Source organism: Sebastes umbrosus, chromosome 7 (genome assembly GCF_015220745.1).
Source record: "Sebastes umbrosus isolate fSebUmb1 chromosome 7, fSebUmb1.pri, whole genome shotgun sequence".
NCBI lineage: Eukaryota > Metazoa > Chordata > Actinopteri > Perciformes > Sebastidae > Sebastes > Sebastes umbrosus.
Genome location: NC_051275.1, coordinates 35,789,280 through 35,810,501, shown reverse-complemented (window position 1 = coordinate 35,810,501; position 21,222 = coordinate 35,789,280). Strand labels below are relative to the sequence as shown.

General features: G+C 39.9%; 1 protein-coding gene across 6 annotated transcripts in view; it reads right to left on the bottom strand.

The window, feature by feature from the left end:
• The window catches only part of LOC119491103 (protein Atg16l2), a 41,613-nt gene that overhangs the window by 16,945 nt on the left and 3,446 nt on the right, over positions 1-21,222 (bottom strand). For all 6 annotated transcript variants that reach the window (XR_005207542.1, XR_005207541.1, XM_037774764.1 and 3 more), the window contains exons 2-6: positions 6,593-6,650; positions 6,405-6,483; positions 2,904-2,977; positions 1,718-1,969; positions 1,123-1,188 (exon numbers count right to left, since the gene is read on the bottom strand). Coding sequence is in view for 4 of the 6 variants with exons in the window: in XM_037774764.1 (XP_037630692.1) it covers positions 1,123-1,188; positions 1,718-1,969; positions 2,904-2,977; positions 6,405-6,483; positions 6,593-6,650 (529 nt within the window). In the remaining 2 variants the exon portion in view is untranslated. The remainder of the gene's footprint in view (positions 1-1,122; positions 1,189-1,717; positions 1,970-2,903; positions 2,978-6,404; positions 6,484-6,592; positions 6,651-21,222) is intronic.

Sequence of the window (21,222 nt, the reverse complement as noted above, 5' to 3'; positions counted from 1 at the left end):
AATGTTCTGCCAATGGTAAACAGTGTATTCTCATAAGGCTGCCAGGAAGCCTGCAATGACTGCCCTTCATCATCAGGCCCGTTGGCGCTGGTGTCGACAACACAGACAATGGAACCTGAACATGTGGGGGAATGTCATGTTCAGTGATGAGTCCAGGTTCTGTCTGCCAAAGTTGGAAGGCAGGTCAAAGTCTGGAGACGACGTGGAGAACGCTCTGCTGATTGTTGAACCGATGGAGTAACAGCTTTTGGTGGGGGCAGTGTCATGGTGTGGGGGGGGGAGGCATCTCCCTCACTGGCAAAACAAGGCTTGTCATCATTGAAGGCCATCTCAATGCAGTGAGATATCAGGATGAGATTCTGCAGCCAGTGGCGATCCCATATCTCCACAATCTGGGACCTAACTTCATCCTCCAAGAAACAACGCTCCCCCCCCCACAGAGCCAGGGTTATCACAGACTACCTCCACAATGTGGGAGTAGAGAGAATGGAACGGCCTGCCAAGAGTCCACACCTCAACCCAATTCAACACTTGTGGGATCAGCTTGGGCGTGCTGTACGTGTTAGAGTGACCAACACAACCACGCTGGCTGACCTGCAACCAATCCTGGTTGAGGAATGGAACGCCATCCCACAGCAACGTGTGACCAGGTTGGTGACCAGCATGAGGAGGAGGTGCCAGGCTGTTGTGGCTGCGTATGGATCTTCCACCGCTACTGAGGCTCCTGAAGGTGTATTAAATTAATAAAGTGTAAAATTGACAATATGTGTTGTTTGTTCCTTGTTACTGATAACATGGTTCAATCATCCAATCCACCAAACAACTCAAAACAAGAGTCAACACCAACAGGAGAATACACTGTTTACCATTGACGGAGCATTTTGGCAAATTTTTCTTGGGCGTTACCCACATAATCAGCTGTGCTGCTCATCCCACAAATGCATGATCCTTACAAGTTGGACATCATTGCGAAGGTAAATAAACAGGCTTTCCAACCATGTAAAATACAATGACCATTAGCATTGTAACAATAGAGAAATAATCAACCAAACACAAGTTAACAACTTTGTTTTTCCAGTTCATATATATATATATATAGCTACATACAGAGGTGGATCTTACCTGTCCACGGTGACCTTTGACCTCACAGCAGTCTGCAGCTCCTTCTGCAGGTTAGCTTCTCGAGCTCTGATGAAAACAGACAGGAGTGGTGAGTTCAGGTGTGTTCAGGTGAGTTCAGGTGTGTTCAGTGAACAGGTGTGTTCAGGTGAGTTCAGGTGAGTTCAGGTGTGATCAGGTGTGTTGAGGTGTGTTCAGGTGTGTTCAGGTGTGATCAGGTGTGTTCAGGTGAGTTCAGGTGTGTTCAGTGAACAGGTGAGTTCAGGTGAGTTCAGTTGTGAACAGGTGTGAACAGGTGAGTTCAGGTGTGAACAAGTGTGTTCAGGTGAGTACAGTTGTGTTCATGTGATTTCAGGTGAGTTCAGGTGTGATGAACAGGTGTGTTCAGGTGAGTTCAGGTGAAATCGGGTGTATTCAGGTGTGATCGGGTGTGTTCAGGTGTGTTCAGGTGAGTTCAGGCATGATGAACACGTGCGTTCAGGTGTGTTCAGGTGTGAACAGGTGAGTTCAGGTGAGTTCAGGTGAGTTCAGTTGTGTGAGGTTGTGTTCAGGTGTGTTCAGGTGTGATGAACAGGTGTGTTGAGGCGCGTTCAGATACCTGGACTTGCGTTCATTGCGGCTGTTCATGCGGGCGGCGGCCTGCTGTTTCAGGTGGATCATGTCCTCCAGCAGGTGTCCCCCTCTGACCTTCTCCTCCCGGAGTCTTGACTCCGCCCCTCTCTGACGCTCCAGCAGGGCGTCGTACTCCGTCTTCAACGCCCCGTTCTCCTCCTGAACGTGCTCCACCCGCTGCTGCAGCGCCCGGTGAGCATCAAACGCACCCGCCAGCCGCCGCTCCCCCTCCAACAGCCTGAGACGGGGGGTAGGAAGATTTCAGAAAAAAAGGTTCAGGTGTGATCAGATGTGTTCAGGTGTGTTCAGGTGTGATCAGATGTGTTCAGGTGTGTTCAGGTGAGTTCAGGTGTGATCAGATGTGTTCAGGTGAGGTCAGGTGTGTTCAGATGTGATCAGGTGTGTTCAAGTGTGATCAGGTGTGATCAGGTGAGTTCAGGTGTGTTCAGGTGTGATCAGGTGTGTTAAGGTGTGATCAGGTGAGTTCAGGTGTGATCAGGTGAGTTCAGGTGTGATCAAGTGTGTTCAGGTGTGATCAGGAGAGTTCAGGTGTGTTCAGGTGTGTTAAGGTGTGATCAGGTGTGTTAAGGTGTAATCAGGTGTGTTCAGGTGTGATAAGGTGAGTTCAGGTGTGATCAGGTGTGATCAGGTGAGTTCAGGTGAGTTCAGGTGAGTTCAGGTGTGTTCAGGTGTGAACAGGTGTGATCAGGTGTGATCAGGTGAGTTCAGGTGAGTTCAGGTGTGTTCAGGTGTGATAAGGTGTGTTCAGGTGTGATCAGGTGAGTTCAGGTGAGTTCAGGTGTGATCAGGTGTGTTCAGGTGTGATCAGGTGAGTTCAGGTGAGTTCAGGTGTGATCAGGTGTGTTCAGGTGAGTTCAGGTGTGATCAGGTGAGTTCAGGTGTGTTCAGGTGTGATAAGGTGAGTTCAGGTGTGATCAGGTGTGACCAGGTGAGTTCAGGTGAGTTCAGGTGTGATCAGGTGTGTTCAGGTGTGTTCAGGTGTGTTCAGGTGTGATCAGGTGTGATCAGGTGAGTTCAGGTGTGATCAGGTGAGTTCAGGTGTGTTCAGGTGTGTTCAGGTGTGTTCAGGTGTGATCAGGTGTGTTCAAGTGTGATCAGGTGTGTTCAGGTGTGATCAGGTGTGTTCAGGTGTGTTCAGGTGTGCTGCTCACCTGTCATGTTGCTCCTCCAGATCACCTTCTTTGGTTTTAATCTGCTGCTGCAGCTCCACCACCTGATAGGCCAGCTGAGACACAAGCAGGAACCACAGAAGAGTGAGCCACGCCATACACACTACAGGTTACACGCCACACATTACACGCCACATGTTACACGCCACACGTTACACGTTACACGCCACACGTTACACACCACATGTTACACACCACACGCTACACGTTACACACCACAAGTTACACATTACACGTTACACACCACACGTTACATGTAACAAACCACACGTTACTCACCACACGTTACACGCTACACGTTACACACCACACGTTACACACCACATGTTACACACCACACGTTACACGCTACACGTTACACACCACACGTTACACACCACATGTTACACACCACACGTCACACGCCACACGCTACACGCCACACGTTACATGTTACACGCCACACGTTACACGCCACACATTACACACCACATGTTACACACCACATGTTACACGTTACATGCCACACGTTACACACCACACGTTACACACCACATATTACACGTTACACGCCACACGTTACACACCACATGTTACACGTTACACGCCACATGTTACACGTTACACGCATGTGTATAATCATTTTTATTCTAAACAGCTGAGAGATGTACTGTAGTACATTTTTGAGTCTGAAATAATATTAGATTATTAATAATAGATAGTAGGTGTAGGGACCTGCCATTTCTGGTGGCAGACACAGTGAGCTGTCTTCTCAGAATCCTGGAGGTATGCTACCATTGGCCGTGGACCAAGCTCAGTCCTCATTGGCCACTCTAACATTCACACCTAGGTGTGAAATTCACACAGAACAAAACCAGAGGAATTTCTTTGTTCCCTCTCTTTCTACTCATTTGCTCATCTCTCCTGACATGCGAGAGGTGAGCTGCTGCGCTCTTCCTGCTCTTCATCTCCTCACCTCCTGACCGGCTTGAGGTGAGCGGCTCTCAAGTCCAGAACTTGCAAAGCAGTTCTGCTTCTGATCTATGGTCTGTTAGGAAACAGACCTAGCAACACAAGGAACCAAAAGGCGGAAGACGCGAGCGCCTGCCTTCTCACAGTTAGCACCAAGCTAACCAATCTGCACAGCAAAGACGACATCTTTGATTTGGAACCACAACTTCAACACATGGAATCACAAACCCTGTTCTTCCATGGTAACGTACTGGGCTTACCTTAGCATTAGCAATCGCACACGGCTGAGCAAGACTGTTCAACTTTGATTTCTAGAAAGTACTGGTATTGATTTGGTTTAATGTTATTCATTGAGTTTGACTGTGGTGATTTATCTGTATTTGATATCTGGGTAGCTGGCTTCGCCACATCTGATGTGTTTAGTTTATGCTTCACATAGACAAGGTCTTGCATGCAAACTAACCATCTTTTCTAACCCACTGCATTATCTGACACACATTAAGATCACATACAGAAACTGTGAATTAGTTAAACATAAACATACAGCTTCAGATAATCTTAATCCCACATCACCCCCCCCCGCCCCCTCTCTGTCCTTCTTGAGCACATGTGCTCAGAAGAACAAAGAGGTCACGTGATGACATGCTGGCGGCCATCTTTGATTCCGCCATCTTTGTAGTTTTACAGTGCTCGCCATTTTGTTTGTAGGCCATACAGACATTTTGAGACAAGAACCCATCTTGTTTCCCCCCCCCTCTCTCTCTCTCTCACACACACACACACACACACACACTGTGTTTGGTTGTTTAGTTTAGTTATTTAGTTAGATTAATATTGTGTTTAAAACCTTTATTATCTTGTAAATAAATAATTGTGGAATATACATGCTGGTCTCTTTAATGTTGCACAAGAGTGAATAATGCCAACCTCTGCTATGTCAAGAACTTCGATATCCTTCAACCTTTACTATCTATTTTGGTTATAGTTATTAATTTAATTATTAATCAACATTCCAAATTGATAGTTTAGCATATATAATGAGACTATATTAACGTTTTGGTCATTGGTCCCTGATTCCAGGGTGGTGCCCCGTTTATTATTGATGTTGATAATCTTTATTAATATTAATAATTCTATTATTATTTATTAATTATTTTGCTAATAACCAAAACCTACTAAGTAGAATCCCTACAAAGGTTTAATAATTTTATATAATTATTATAATTATATTATATAATAATTATATACTATGATTATTATATAATTATAGTATATGATAATATAATAAAAACATTATATTATATAATTATTATATAATATAATATAATAGATAATAGTTTACGGCCGAGTCAAAGATGCAGGTTCTGCAGCCTCTAGTCAGAATATTCAACTTATTTTCTTTAAATATTCCAAATTTTTCTCAGAATATTCTGACTTTTTTCTTGAAAAATATATATAAATATTATATATAAATATTAATTATATAAATATTAATTTAAAAAAACTTGAACTTAATTACTTTTTTTCTCTCAAAATATTCCTCTTCCTGATGACATCATCATCCCTCCACAATAAAGGTCCATTAATCCACTTCAACATCAGAGGAAACGGAATCTTTAAGTTTCCTTCAGTATCGGTCACAATATTCACACTTTAGTTCTCAAAATATACTCCAGTTTTTATATTCAGATACTCTGTCTTTTATCTCGTAATATTCTAACTATTTTCTGAAAATATTCAGACTTTTGCTTTTTCCAAAAAGTTTTTCTCGTAATATTCTGAACTAAACTTAATTTTTTTTACATAACTTTGAAAAAGTTATGACTTTTTTTCTCTCAAAATATTTTTTCTTTTTTAAAATATTTTGACTTTTTGTCAAAATATCTCAACTTTTTTCTCTCCTAATATTCTAAACTAAACTTAATAAACTTAACTTTGAAAAAAAACGTAATGCCTTTTTTCCTCTCAAAATATTAAATTTTCTTAATTAAATATTGTGGCTTTTCTCTCCAGATTTAATATTGAGATATTCTGTATTTTATCTTGTAATATTTTAACTATTTTCTCAAAATATTGAGACTTTTTTTTCTCGTAATATTCTGAATTAAACTTAATGACTATTTTTCTCTTAAAATATTCAGACTTTTTTGAATCCTCATGTTTCATCAGTTTCCTTCAGTCTCACAGACGGGACTCGATCATAGATCAGTGTCACAGTGATCAGTGATAGTGGTCTGTACGGGGACACAGAGACGGGACTCGATCACAGATCAGATCAGTCAGCTCTCCAAATACACGATATAGAAAGATTGTAGCGAACTAACATCTACATTTTAAAACAGAGTTTAACTAACACCTCCGTCTCCAGGAGTCCTGACTGCAGGAACGTTTTGGTTTGAGTGTTTCACCAGATAAGACACCAGATAAGACACCGGGGACGACGTCTCTGAACCAAACTCCATTTAAAAAAACGTGTGTTTTCTCGTTTCCGCGGCGTCCAGATGTTGGTCGGCAGCTGTGTGTCGGTCGTACCTCTCCGGTAGTCTTCTTCAGCTGGTTGTTGTGGTGAAGCAGAGAGGAGAGAGAGCAGCTGCTGTCAGAGGAGGGACGCCTGGGTGGACAGAACAAACACACCCTCAGCATCAGCATCATCTTCATCATCATCATCATCATCATCATCATCATCATCATCATCATCATCATCATCAGGTGTGAGTTACCTGACGGAGCAGCTCAGGAGTCCTTTAGTCAGACTGGTTTTGTCCAGCAGCCGAGTGTCTGAGAACACAGAGGAGGGAATCAGTGCAACCGACCGACCAGACTCCATTTAAAATCGGACCAATTTAACATTCAACAGCCTTATTGCTTCAAAATGTACAAATATTTGAGGACGATGATATAAATGTTCAACGACATGAACAAAAAGGATTTTATCAGCTTGTAAAAAAAGTGTCTTTTTTGTGTTTTGACTTCCTTCACATATCTGCTTTCTTTACGTTCCACCTGCACTCTTTAATAAAATAAAATATATATAAACGTAATCTAATTTTAATCATTTGTTCCATCCGTGAGCAGCAGAGTGATGATCTGTCACAGATGAGTCACTGCGTAGAGGAAGTGAAACAACTTCCTGTCTCTGAATGTCAACAAAATAAAAGGAACTGGTTTACGGTGACAGATGGAACTGTTGATCGTCAGTCAGGTTCAGCTGTAGATAACCATCTGTGGATGGAATGAGTCAACCAGACTCCATCAACATATCTCACATTCTTCTTGGTGACACCTGACACGCCTCACTCTCAGCCTCGTGATCAGAAACTAGTTAATTTAACACATTCTTTAATGGAGTTTGGTTTTTGAAAAAAAAGAGTAACTCTACAGTATTCCTGTCTTTTGCTAGTGGACATCGACTAACCATCATCTGGGTCTACATCTAATTAGAGTTCTGACTGCCTTAAACACATCTGGATTAGAGTATTTTACCCGGCAGGATTCCTCTGAACCAAACTCCATTTATAAAATCTAAATTTAGTGGAGTTTAGTTCAGCTCCGTTAAATAAAATCTTACTTTACAGGAGTTGTTAACTTTTTTTTTCTCGTAAAGTTACGACTTTATTCTCATAAGATAAAGACAACTTTTTTTCTCGTAATAAACTTGTTGGAGTGTTTTGCCAGGTACGACACCATGCAGGATTCCTCTGAATCAAACTCCATTTAAAAAAATGTAATAGAGTTTAGTTCAGCTGTGTTGAATAAAATCCTACATTACAGGAGTTGTTAACTCTTTGTAATGTTTCACCAGATAAGAAACAGACTCTGGTACTCTGTTACACTGTTACTCTGTTACACTGTTAAACTGTTACTCTGTTACACTGGTACTCTGTTACTCTGTTACTCTGTTACACTGTTACTCTGTTACACTGTTACTCTGTTACTCTGTTAAACTGTTACACTGTTAAACTGTTACACTGTTAAACCGTTACTCTGTTAAACTGGTACACTGTTACTCTGTTAAACTGTTACACTGTTAATCTGTTAAACTGTTACACTGTTACTCTGTTAAACTGTTACTCTGTTACTCTGTTAAACTGGTACACTGTTACTCTGTTAAACTGTTACACTGTTAATCTGTTAAACTGTTACACTGTTACTCTGTTAAACTGTTACACTGTTAATCTGTTAAACTGTTACACTGTTACTCTGTTAAACTGTTACACTGTTAGTCTGTTACACTGTTACTCTGTTAAACTGTTACACTGTTACACTGTTACTCTGTTAAACTGTTACTCTGTTACTCTGTTAAACTGTTAACTGTTACACTGTTAAACTGTTAAACTGTTACTCTGTTACACTGTTAAACTGTTACTCTGTTACTCTGTTAACTGTTACACTGTTACTCTGTTACTCTGTTACTCTGTTAAACTGTTACACTGTTACACTGTTAGTCTGTTACACTGTTACTCTGTTAAACTGTTACACTGTTACTCTGTTAAACTGTTACACTGTTACACTGTTACACTGTTAGTCTGTTATACTGTTACTCTGTTAAACTGTTACACTGTTACTCTGTTAAACTGTTACTCTGTTAAACTGTTACACTGTTACACTGTTACTCTGTTAAACTGTTACTCTGTTACTCTGTTAAACTGTTAACTGTTACACTGTTAAACTGTTAAACTGTTACTCTGTTACACTGTTAAACTGTTACTCTGTTACTCTGTTAACTGTTACACTGTTACTCTGTTAAACTGTTACACTGTTACACTGTTAGTCTGTTACACTGTTACTCTGTTAAACTGTTACACTGTTACTCTGTTAAACTGTTACACTGTTACACTGTTACACTGTTAGTCTGTTATACTGTTACTCTGTTAAACTGTTACACTGTTACACTGTTACTCTGTTAAACTGTTACTCTGTTAAACTGTTAACTGTTACTCTGTTACACTGTTACTCTGTTAAACTGGTACACTGTTACACTGTTAGTCTGTTACACTGTTACTCTGTTAAACTGTTACACTGTTACTCTGTTAAACTGTTACTCTGTTACTCTGTTAAACTGTTAACTGTTACACTGTTAAACTGTTAAACTGTTACTCTGTTACACTGTTACTCTGTTAAACTGGTACACTGTTACACTGTTAGTCTGTTACACTGTTAAACTGTTACACTGTTACTCTGTTAAACTGTTACTCTGTTACTCTGTTAACTGTTACACTGTTACTCTGTTACTCTGTTAAACTGTTAAACTGTTACTCTGTTAAACTGTTACACTGTTACTCTGTTAAACTGTTACACTGTTACTCTGTTACTCTGTTAAACTGTCAACTGTTACACTGTTAAACTGTTAAACTGTTACTCTGTTACTCTGTTAAACTGTTACTATGTTACTCTGTTAAAACTGTTACTCTGTTAAACTGTTACTCTGTTACACTGTTACTCTGTTAAACTGTTACTCTGTTAAACTGTTAAACTGTTACTCTGTTACACTGCTACTCTGTTACACTGTTACTCTGTTAAACTGTTACTCTGTTAAACTGTTACACTGTTACTCTGTTAAACTGTTAAACTGTTAAACTGTTACACTGTTAAACTGTTACACTGTTACTCTGTTACACTGTTAAACTGTTACTCTGTTAAACTGTTACACTGTTACACTGTTACTCTGTTAAACTGTTACACTGTTACACTGTTACTCTGTTACGCTGTTAAGCTGTTACTCTGTTAAACTGTTACTCTGTTACACTGTTACACTGTTACTCTGTTACACTGTTACTCTGTTAAACTGTTACTCTGTTACACTGTTACTCTGTTACACTGTTAAACTGTTACACTGTTACTCTGTTACAATGTTAAACTTCTACTCTGTTAAACTGTTACACTGTTACTCTGTTAAACTGTTAAACTGTTACACTGTTACTCTCTTACACTTACATTGTTACACTGTTACTCTGTTAAACTGTTAAACTGTTACACTGTTACTCTCTTACACTTACACTGTTACACTGTTACACTGTTAAACTGTTAAACTGTTACTCTGTTAAACTGTTACTCTGTTAAACTGTTACACTGTTACTCTCTTACACTTACACCGTTACACTGTTACACTGTTAAACTGTTAAACTGTTACTCTGTTAAACTGTTACTCTGTTAAACTGTTACACTGTTACTCTCTTACACTTACATTGTTACACTGTTACACTGTTAAACTGTTAAACTGTTACTCTGTTAAACTGTTACTCTGTTAAACTGTTACACTGTTACTCTCTTACACTTACACTGTTACACTGTTACACTGTTAAACTGTTAAACTGTTACTCTGTTACACTGTTACACTGTTAAACTGTTAAACTGTTACTCTGTTACTCTGTTAAACTGTTACACTGTTACACTGTTACTCTGTTACACTGTTACACTGTTAAACTGTTACTCTGTTACACTGTTAAACTGTTACTCTGTTAAACTGTTACTCTGTTACACTGTTACTCTCTTACACTTACACTGTTACACTGTTAAACTGTTAAACTGTTACTCTGTTAAACTGTTACTCTGTTAAACTGTTACACTGTTACTCTCTTACACTTAAACTGTTACTCTGTTAAACTGTTAAACTGTTACACTGTTACTCTCTTACACTTACACTTACACTGTTACACTGTTACACTGTTAAACTGTTAAACTGTTACTCTGTTAAACTGTTACTCTGTTAAACTGTTACACTGTTACTCTCTTACACTTACTCTTTTACACTGTTACTCTGTTAAACTGTTACTCTGTTAAACTGTTACTCTGTTACACTGTTACGCTGTTACTCTGTTACTCTGTTACGCTGTTAAACTGTTAAACTTCTACTCTGTTAAACTGTTACACTGTTACTCTGTTACACTGTTAATCTGTTACTGGTACTGGTACTGGTACTGGTACTGGTACTGTTACTGTTACTGTTACTGGTACTGTTACTGCTACTGGTACTGTTACTCTGTTAATGGTACTGGTACTGGTACTCTGTTACTGTTACTGGTACTGTTACTGCTACTGGTACTGTTACTCTGTTACTGGTACTGGTACTGGTACTGTTACTCTGTTACTGTTACTGGTACTGTTACTGTTACTCTGTTACTATTACTGTTACTGTTACTGTTACTGGTACTGTTACTCTGTTACTGGTACTGTTACTGGTACTGTTACTGTTACTCTGGTACTGTTACTGGTGCTGTTACTCTGTTACTGGTACTGGTACTGTTACTCTGTTACTGGTACTGGTACTGTTACACTGTTACTGTTACTGGTACTGGTACTGTTACACTAGTACTGTTACTGTTACTTTGTTACTGTTACTGTTACTCTGTTACTGTTACTGGTAATGTTACTCTGTTACTGGTAATGTTACTCTGTTACTGTTACTGTTACTGTTACTGTTACTGTTACACTGTTACTGGTACTGTTACTCTGTTACTGGTGCTGTTACTGTTACTGTTACTCTGTTACTGGTACTGTTACTGTTACACTGTTACTGTTACTGTTACTGGTACTGTTACTGGTACTGTTACTCTGTTACTGTTACTGTTACTGTTACTGTTACTCTGTTACTGGTACTGGTACTGTTACACTGTTACTGTTACTGGTACTGTTACTGGTACTGTTACTCTGTTACTGGTACTGTTACTGTTACTGTTACTCTGTTACTGGTACTGGTACTGTTACTCTGTTACTGGTACTGTTACTGTTACTGTTACTGTTACTGTTACTGTTACTCTGGTACTGGTACTGTTACTCTGTTACTGGTACTGTTACTGTTACTGGTACTGTTACTGGTACTGTTACTCTGTTACTGGTACTGTTACTGTTACTGTTACTCTGGTACTGGTACTGTTACTCTGTTACTGGTACTGTTACTCTGTTACTGGTACTGTTACTGTTACTGTTACTCTGTTACTGGTACTGTTACTCTGTTACTGGTACTGTTACTGGTACTGTTACTCTGGTACTGGTACTGTTACTCTGTTACACTGGTACTGTTACACTGTTACTGTTACTGGTACTGGTACTGGTACTGGTACTGTTACTGGTACTGTTACACTGGTACTGTTACTTTGTTACTGTTACTGTTACTCTGTTACACTGGTACTGTTACACTGTTACTGTTACTGGTACTGTTACTGGTACTGTTACTGGTACTGTTACTCTGTTACTGTTACTGGTACTGGTACTGTTACTGTTACTTTGTTACTGTTACTGTTACTCTGTTACTGGTAATGTTACTCTGTTACTGGTACTGGTACTGTTACTGGTACTGTTACTCTGTTACTGGTACTGTTACTGTTACTGTTACTCTGTTACTGGTACTGGTACTGTTACACTGTTACTGTTACTGGTACTGTTACTGTTACTGTTACTGTTACTGTTACTCTGTTACTGGTACTGGTACTGTTACACTGTTACTGTTACTGTTACTCTGGTACTGGTACTGTTACTCTGTTACTGTTACTGTTACTCTGTTACTGGTACTGTTACTGTTACTGTTACTGTTACTCTGGTACTGGTACTGTTACTCTGTTACACTGGTACTGTTACTGGTACTGGTACTGGTACTCTGTTACACTGGTACTGTTACTGTTACTGGTACTGTTACACTGGTACTGTTACTGTTACTTTGTTACTGTTACTGTTACTCTGTTACACTGGTACTGTTACACTGTTACTGTTACTGGTACTGTTACTCTGTTACTGTTACTGTTACTGTTACTGTTACTCTGTTACACTGGTACTGTTACACTGTTACTGTTACTGGTACTGTTACTGGTACTGTTACTCTGTTACTGGTACTGTTACTGTTACTGGTACTGTTACTCTGTTACACTGGTACTGTTACTGTTACTGTTACTGTTACTGGTACTGGTACTGTTACACTGTTACTGTTACTGTTACTTTGTTACTGTTACTCTGTTACTGGTACTGTTACTCTGTTACTGGTACTGGTACTGGTACTCTGTTACTGGTACTGTTACACTGTTACTGTTACTGTTACTGTTACTGTTACTGGTACTGTTACTGTTACTGTTACTCTGTTACTGGTACTGGTACTGTTACACTGTTACTGTTACTGGTACTGTTACTCTGTTACTGGTACTGTTACTGTTACTCTGTTACTGGTACTGGTACTGTTACTGGTACTGGTACTCTGTTACTGGTACTGTTACTGTTACTGTTACTCTGGTACTGGTACTGTTACTCTGTTACTGGTACTGTTACTCTGTTACTGTTACTCTGGTACTGGTACTGTTACTCTGTTACTGGTACTGTTACAGTTACTCTGTTACTGGTACTGGTACTGGTACTGGTACTGGTACTGTTACTGTTACACTGTTACTGTTACACTGTTACTGTTACTGGTACTGTTACTGGTACTGTTACTGTTACTCTGTTACTGTTACTCTGGTACTGGTACTGTTACTCTGGTACTGGTACTGTTACTCTGTTACTGGTACTGTTACTGTTACTGTTACTGGTACTGTTACTCTGTTACACTGTTACTGTTACTGTTACTGTTACTGTTACTGGTACTGTTACTGGTACTGTTACTCTGTTACTGTTACTCTGGTACTGGTACTGTTACTCTGGTACTGGTACTGTTACTCTGTTACTGGTACTGTTACTGGTACTGTTACTGTTACTCTGGTACTGGTACTGTTACTCTGTTACTCTGTTACTGGTACTGTTACTGTTACTCTGGTACTGGTACTGTTACTCTGTTACACTGGTACTGTTACTATTACTGTTACTGTTACTGGTACTGGTACTGGTACTGTTACTGTTACTCTGTTACTCTGTTACTCTGTTACTGGTACTGTTACTCTGTTACTCTGTTACTGGTACTGTTACTGGTACTGTTACTGGTACTGTTACTCTGTTACTCTGTTACTGGTACTGTTACTCTGTTACTGGTACTGGTACTGTTACTCTGTTACTCTGTTACTCTGTTACTGGTACTGGTACTGTTACTCTGTTACTCTGGTACTCTGTTACTGGTACTGGTACTCTGTTACTCTGTAACTCTGTTACTCTGTTACTCTGTTACTGGTACTGGTACTGTTACTCTGTTACTCTGTTACTGTTACTCTGTTACTCTGTTACTCTGTTACTCTGTTACTGGTACTGTTACTCTGTTACTCTGTTACTCTGGTACTGGTACTGGTACTGTTACTCTGTTACTCTGTTACTCTGTTACTGGTACTGGTACTCTGTTACTCTGTTACTCTGTTACTCTGTTACTGGTACTGGTACTCTGTTACTCTGTTACTCTGTTACTGTTACTGGTACTGGTACTCTGTTACTCTGTTACTGTTACTGTTACTGTTACTGTTACTGGTACTGTTACTGGTACTGTTACTGGTACTGTTACTCTGTTACTGTTACTCTGGTACTGGTACTGTTACTCTGGTACTGGTACTGTTACTCTGTTACTGGTACTGTTACTGTTACTGTTACTCTGGTACTGGTACTGTTACTCTGTTACACTGGTACTGTTACTGTTACTGTTACTGTTACTGTTACTGTTACTCTGTTACTGTTACTCTGTTACTGTTACTCTGGTACTGGTACTGTTACTCTGGTACTGGTACTGTTACTCTGTTACTGTTACTGTTACTGTTACTGTTACTCTGGTACTGGTACTGTTACTCTGTTACTCTGTTACTCTGTTACTGGTACTGTTACTGTTACTGTTACTCTGGTACTGGTACTGTTACTCTGTTACACTGGTACTGGTACTATTACTGTTACTGTTACTGTTACTGGTACTGTTACTGTTACTCTGTTACTCTGTTACTGGTACTGTTACTCTGTTACTCTGTTACTGGTACTGTTACTCTGTTACTCTGTTACTCTGTTACTCTGTTACTGGTACTGTTACTGGTACTGTTACTGTTACTCTGTTACTCTGTTACTGGTACTGTTACTCTGTTACTCTGTTAGTCTGTTACTCTGTTACTGGTACTGGTACTGTTACTCTGTTACTCTGTTACTCTGTTACTGTTACTGGTACTGGTACTGTTACTCTGGTACTCTGTTACTGGTACTGGTACTCTGTTACTCTGTTACTCTGTTACTGGTACTGGTACTGTTACTCTGTTACTCTGTTACTGTTACTCTGTTACTCTGTTACTTTGTTACTGGTACTGTTACTCTGTTACTGTTACTGTTACTCTGTTACTCTGTTACTCTGGTACTGGTACTGTTACTCTGTTACTCTGTTACTCTGGTACTGGTACTGTTACTTTGTTACTCTGTTACTCTGTTACTCTGGTACTGGTACTGTTACTCTGTTACTCTGTTACTCTGTTACTGGTACTGGTACTCTGTTACTCTGTTACTCTGTTACTCTGTTACTCTGGTACTGGTACTCTGTTACTCTGTTACTGTTACTGTTACTCTGTTACTCTGTTACTCTGTTACTGGTACTGGTACTCTGTTACTCTGTTACTGTTACTGTTACTGTTACTGGTACTGTTACTGGTACTGTTACTCTGTTACTGTTACTCTGGTACTGGTACTGTTACTCTGTTACTGGTACTGTTACTGTTACTCTGGTACTGGTACTGTTACTCTGTTACACTGGTACTGTTACTGTTACTGTTACTGTTACTGGTACTGTTACTCTGTTACTGTTACTCTGGTACTGGTACTGTTACTCTGGTACTGGTACTGTTACTCTGTTACTGGTACTGTTACTGTTACTGTAACTCTGGTACTGGTACTGGTACTGTTACTCTGTTACTCTGTTACTGGTACTGTTACTGTTACTGTTACTGTTACTCTGGTACTGGTACTGTTACTCTGTTACACTGGTACTGTTACTATTACTGTTACTGTTACTGTTACTGTTACTGTTACTGGTACTGTTACTGTTACTCTGTTACTGGTACTGTTACTCTGTTACTCTGTTACTGGTACTGTTACTGGTACTGTTACTGGTACTGTTACTGTTACTCTGTTACTCTGTTACTGGTACTGTTACTCTGTTACTCTGTTAGTCTGTTACTCTGTTAGTCTGTTACTCTGTTACTGGTACTGGTACTGTTACTCTGTTACTCTGTTACTCTGTTACTCTGTTACTGTTACTGGTACTGGTACTGGTACTGTTACTCTGGTACTCTGTTACTGGTACTCTGTTACTCTGTTACTCTGTTACTGGTACTGGTACTGTTACTCTGTTACTCTGTTACTGTTACTCTGTTACTCTGTTACTCTGTTACTGGTACTGTTACTCTGTTACTGTTACTGTTACTCTGGTACTGGTACTGGTACTGTTACTCTGTTACTCTGTTACTCTGGTACTGGTACTGTTACTCTGTTACTCTGTTACTCTGTTACTGGTACTGTTACTCTGTTACTGTTACTGTTACTCTGTTACTCTGTTACTCTGTTACTGGTACTGGTACTCTGTTACTCTGTTACTCTGGTACTGGTACTGTTACTCTGTTACTCTGTTACTCTGGTACTGGTACTGTTACTCTGTTACTCTGGTACTCTGTTACTCTGTTACTCTGTTACTGTTACTGTTACTCTGTTACTGTTACTGTTACTCTGTTACTCTGTTACTGGTACTGTTACTCTGTTACTGTTACTGTTACTCTGTTACTCTGTTACTCTGTTACTCTGTTACTGGTACTGGTACTCTGTTACTCTGTTACTGGTACTGGTACTCTGTTACTCTGTTACTCTGGTACTGGTACTGTTACTCTGTTACTCTGTTACTCTGTTACTCTGGTACTGGTACTGTTACTCTGTTACTCTGTTACTCTGGTACTGGTACTGGTACTCTGTTACTCTGTTACTCTGTTACTGGTACTGTTACTCTGTTACTGTTACTGTTACTCTGTTACTCTGTTACTGGTACTGTTACTCTGTTACTGTTACTGTTACTCTGTTACTCTGTTACTCTGTTACTCTGTTACTGGTACTGGTACTCTGTTACTCTGTTACTCTGTTACTGGTACTGGTACTCTGTTACTCTGGTACTGGTACTGTTACTCTGTTACTCTGTTACTCTGGTACTGGTACTGTTACTCTGTTACTCTGTTACTCTGGTACTGGTACTGGTACTCTGTTACTCTGTTACTCTGTTACTGGTACTGGTACTCTGTTACTCTGTTACTCTGTTACTCTGTTACTGGTACTGGTACTCTGTTACTCTGTTACTCTGGTACTGGTACTCTGTTACTCTGTTACTCTGGTACTGGCACTGTTACTCTGTTACTCTGGTACTGGTACTGTTACTCTGTTACTCTGTTACTCTGGTACTGGTACTCTGTTACTCTGTTACTCTGTTACTCTGGTACTGGTACTGTTACTCTGTTACTCTGTTACTCTGGTACTGGTACTGTTACTCTGTTACTCTGGTACTGGTACTGTTACTCTGTTACACTGGTACTGGTACTATTACTGTTACTGTTACTGTTACTGGTACTGTTACTGTTACTCTGTTACTCTGTTACTGGTACTGTTACTCTGTTACTCTGTTACTCTGTTACTCTGTTACTGGTACTGTTACTGGTACTGTTACTGTTACTCTGTTACTCTGTTACTGGTACTGGTACTCTGTTACTCTGTTACTCTGTTACTGGTACTGGTACTGTTACTCTGTTACTCTGTTACTGTTACTCTGTTACTCTGTTACTTTGTTACTGGTACTGTTACTCTGTTACTGTTACTGTTACTCTGTTACTCTGTTACTCTGGTACTGGTACTGTTACTTTGTTACTCTGTTACTCTGTTACTCTGGTACTGGTACTGTTACTCTGTTACTCTGTTACTCTGTTACTGGTACTGGTACTGTTACTCTGTTACTCTGTTACTCTGTTACTCTGGTACTGGTACTCTGTTACTCTGTTACTGTTACTGTTACTCTGTTACTCTGTTACTCTGTTACTGGTACTGGTACTCTGTTACTCTGTTACTGTTACTGTTACTGTTACTGTTACTGTTACTGGTACTGTTACTGGTACTGTTACTCTGTTACTGTTACTCTGGTACTGGTACTGTTACTCTGTTACTGGTACTGTTACTGTTACTCTGGTACTGGTACTGTTACTCTGTTACACTGGTACTGTTACTGTTACTGTTACTGGTACTGTTACTCTGTTACTGTTACTCTGGTACTGGTACTGTTACTCTGGTACTGGTACTGTTACTCTGTTACTGGTACTGTTACTGTTACTGTAACTCTGGTACTGGTACTGGTACTGTTACTCTGTTACTCTGTTACTGGTACTGTTACTGTTACTGTTACTGTTACTCTGGTACTGGTACTGTTACTCTGTTACACTGGTACTGTTACTATTACTGTTACTGTTACTGTTACTGGTACTGTTACTGTTACTCTGTTACTCTGTTACTCTGTTACTGGTACTGTTACTCTGTTACTCTGTTACTGGTACTGTTACTCTGTTACTCTGTTACTGGTACTGTTACTGGTACTGTTACTGGTACTGTTACTGTTACTCTGTTACTCTGTTACTGGTACTGTTACTCTGTTACTCTGTTAGTCTGTTACTCTGTTACTGGTACTGGTACTGTTACTCTGTTACTCTGTTACTGTTACTGGTACTGGTACTGTTACTCTGGTACTCTGTTACTGGTACTCTGTTACTCTGTTACTCTGTTACTGGTACTGTTACTCTGTTACTCTGTTACTGTTACTCTGTTACTCTGTTACTCTGTTACTGGTACTGTTACTCTGTTACTGTTACTGTTACTCTGTTACTCTGGTACTGGTACTGGTACTGTTACTCTGTTACTCTGTTACTCTGTTACTGGTACTGGTACTCTGTTACTCTGTTACTCTGGTACTGGTACTGTTACTCTGTTACTCTGTTACTCTGGTACTGGTACTGTTACTCTGTTACTCTGGTACTCTGTTACTCTGTTACTCTGTTACTCTGTTACTGTTACTGTTACTCTGTTACTGTTACTGTTACTCTGTTACTCTGTTACTGGTACTGTTACTCTGTTACTGTTACTGTTACTCTGTTACTCTGTTACTCTGTTACTCTGTTACTCTGTTACTGGTACTGGTACTCTGTTACTCTGTTACTGGTACTGGTACTCTGTTACTCTGTTACTCTGGTACTGGTACTGTTACTCTGTTACTCTGTTACTCTGTTACTCTGTTACTGGTACTGTTACTCTGTTACTCTGTTACTCTGGTACTGGTACTGGTACTCTGTTACTCTGTTACTCTGTTACTGGTACTGTTACTCTGTTACTGTTACTGTTACTCTGTTACTCTGTTACTGTTACTGTTACTCTGTTACTCTGTTACTCTGTTACTCTGTTACTGGTACTGGTACTCTGTTACTCTGTTACTCTGTTACTGGTACTGGTACTCTGTTACTCTGGTACTGGTACTGTTACTCTGTTACTCTGTTACTCTGGTACTGGTACTGTTACTCTGTTACTCTGTTACTCTGGTACTGGTACTCTGTTACTCTGTTACTCTGTTACTCTGTTACTGGTACTGGTACTCTGTTACTCTGTTACTCTGTTACTCTGTTACTGGTACTGGTACTCTGTTACTCTGTTACTCTGGTACTGGTACTCTGTTACTCTGTTACTCTGGTACTGGCACTGTTACTCTGTTACTCTGGTACTGGTACTGTTACTCTGTTACTCTGTTACTCTGGTACTGGTACTCTGTTACTCTGTTACTCTGTTACTCTGGTACTGGTACTGTTACTCTGTTACTCTGTTACTCTGGTACTGGTACTGTTACTCTGTTACTCTGTTACTCTGGTACTGGTACTCTGTTACTCTGTTACTCTGTTACTCTGTTACTGGTACTGGTACTCTGTTACTCTGTTACTGGTACTGGTACTGTTACTCTGTTACTCTGTTACTGGTACTGTTACTCTGTTACTCTGTTACTCTGTTACTGGTACTGGTACTCTGTTACTCTGTTACTGGTACTGGTACTGTTACTCTGTTACTCTGTTACTGGTACTGTTACTCTGTTACTCTGTTACTCTGTTACTCTGTTACTGGTACTGTTACTCTGTTACTCTGTTACTGGTACTGTTACTCTGTTACTCTGTTACTGGTACTGGTACTGGTACTGTTACTCTGTTACTCTGTTACTGGTACTGGTACTCTGTTACTCTGTTACTCTGGTACTGGTACTGTTACTCTGTTACTCTGTTACTCTGGTACTGGTACTGTTACTCTGTTACTCTGTTACTCTGGTACTGGTACTGGTACTCTGTTACTCTGTTACTGGTACTGGTACTCTGTTACTCTGTTACTCTGTTACTCTGTTACTGGTACTGGTACTCTGTTACTCTGGTACTGGTACTCTGTTACTCTGTTACTCTGGTACTGGTACTGTTACTCTGTTACTCTGTTACTGGTACTGTTACTCTGTTACTCTGTTACTGGTACTGGTACTGGTACTCTGTTACTCTGTTACTCTGTTACTGGTACTGTTACTCTGTTACTCTGTTACTCTGGTACTGGTACTGTTACTCTGTTACTCTGTTACTCTGGTACTGGTACTCTGTTACTCTGTTACTCTGTTACTCTGTTACTGGTACTGTTACTCTGTTACTCTGTTACTCTGTTACTGGTACTGTTACTCTGTTACTCTGTTACTGGTACTGGTACTGGTACTGTTACTCTGTTACTCTGTTACTGGTACTGGTACTGTTACTCTGTTACTCTGTTACTGGTACTGTTACTCTGTTACTGGTACTGGTACTGGTACTGTTACTCTGTTACTCTGTTACTCTGTTACTGGTACTGTTACTCTGTTACTCTGTTACTGGTACTGTTACTCTGTTACTGGTACTGTTACTCTGTTACTGGTACTGGTACTGGTACTGGTACTGTTACTCTGTTACTCTGTTACTGGTACTGGTACTGGTACTGTTACTCTGTTACTCTGTTACTCTGTTACTGGTACTGGTACTGTTACTCTGTTACTCTGTTACTCTGTTACTGGTACTGTTACTCTGTTACTCTGTTACTGGTACTGTTACTCTGTTACTGGTACTGGTACTGGTACTGTTACTCTGTTACTGGTACTGTTACTCTGTTACTGGTACTGGTACTGTTACTGGTACTGTTACTCTGTTACTCTGTTACTGGTACTGTTACTCTGTTACTCTGTTACTGGTACTGGTACTGTTACTCTGTTACTCTGTTACTGGTACTGTTACTCTGTTACTCTGTTACTGGTACTGTTACTCTGTTACTGGTACTGGTACTGTTACTCTGTTACTGGTACTGTTACTCTGTTACTGGTACTGGTACTCTGTTACTGTTACTGGTACTGTTACTCTGTTACTGGTACTGGTAC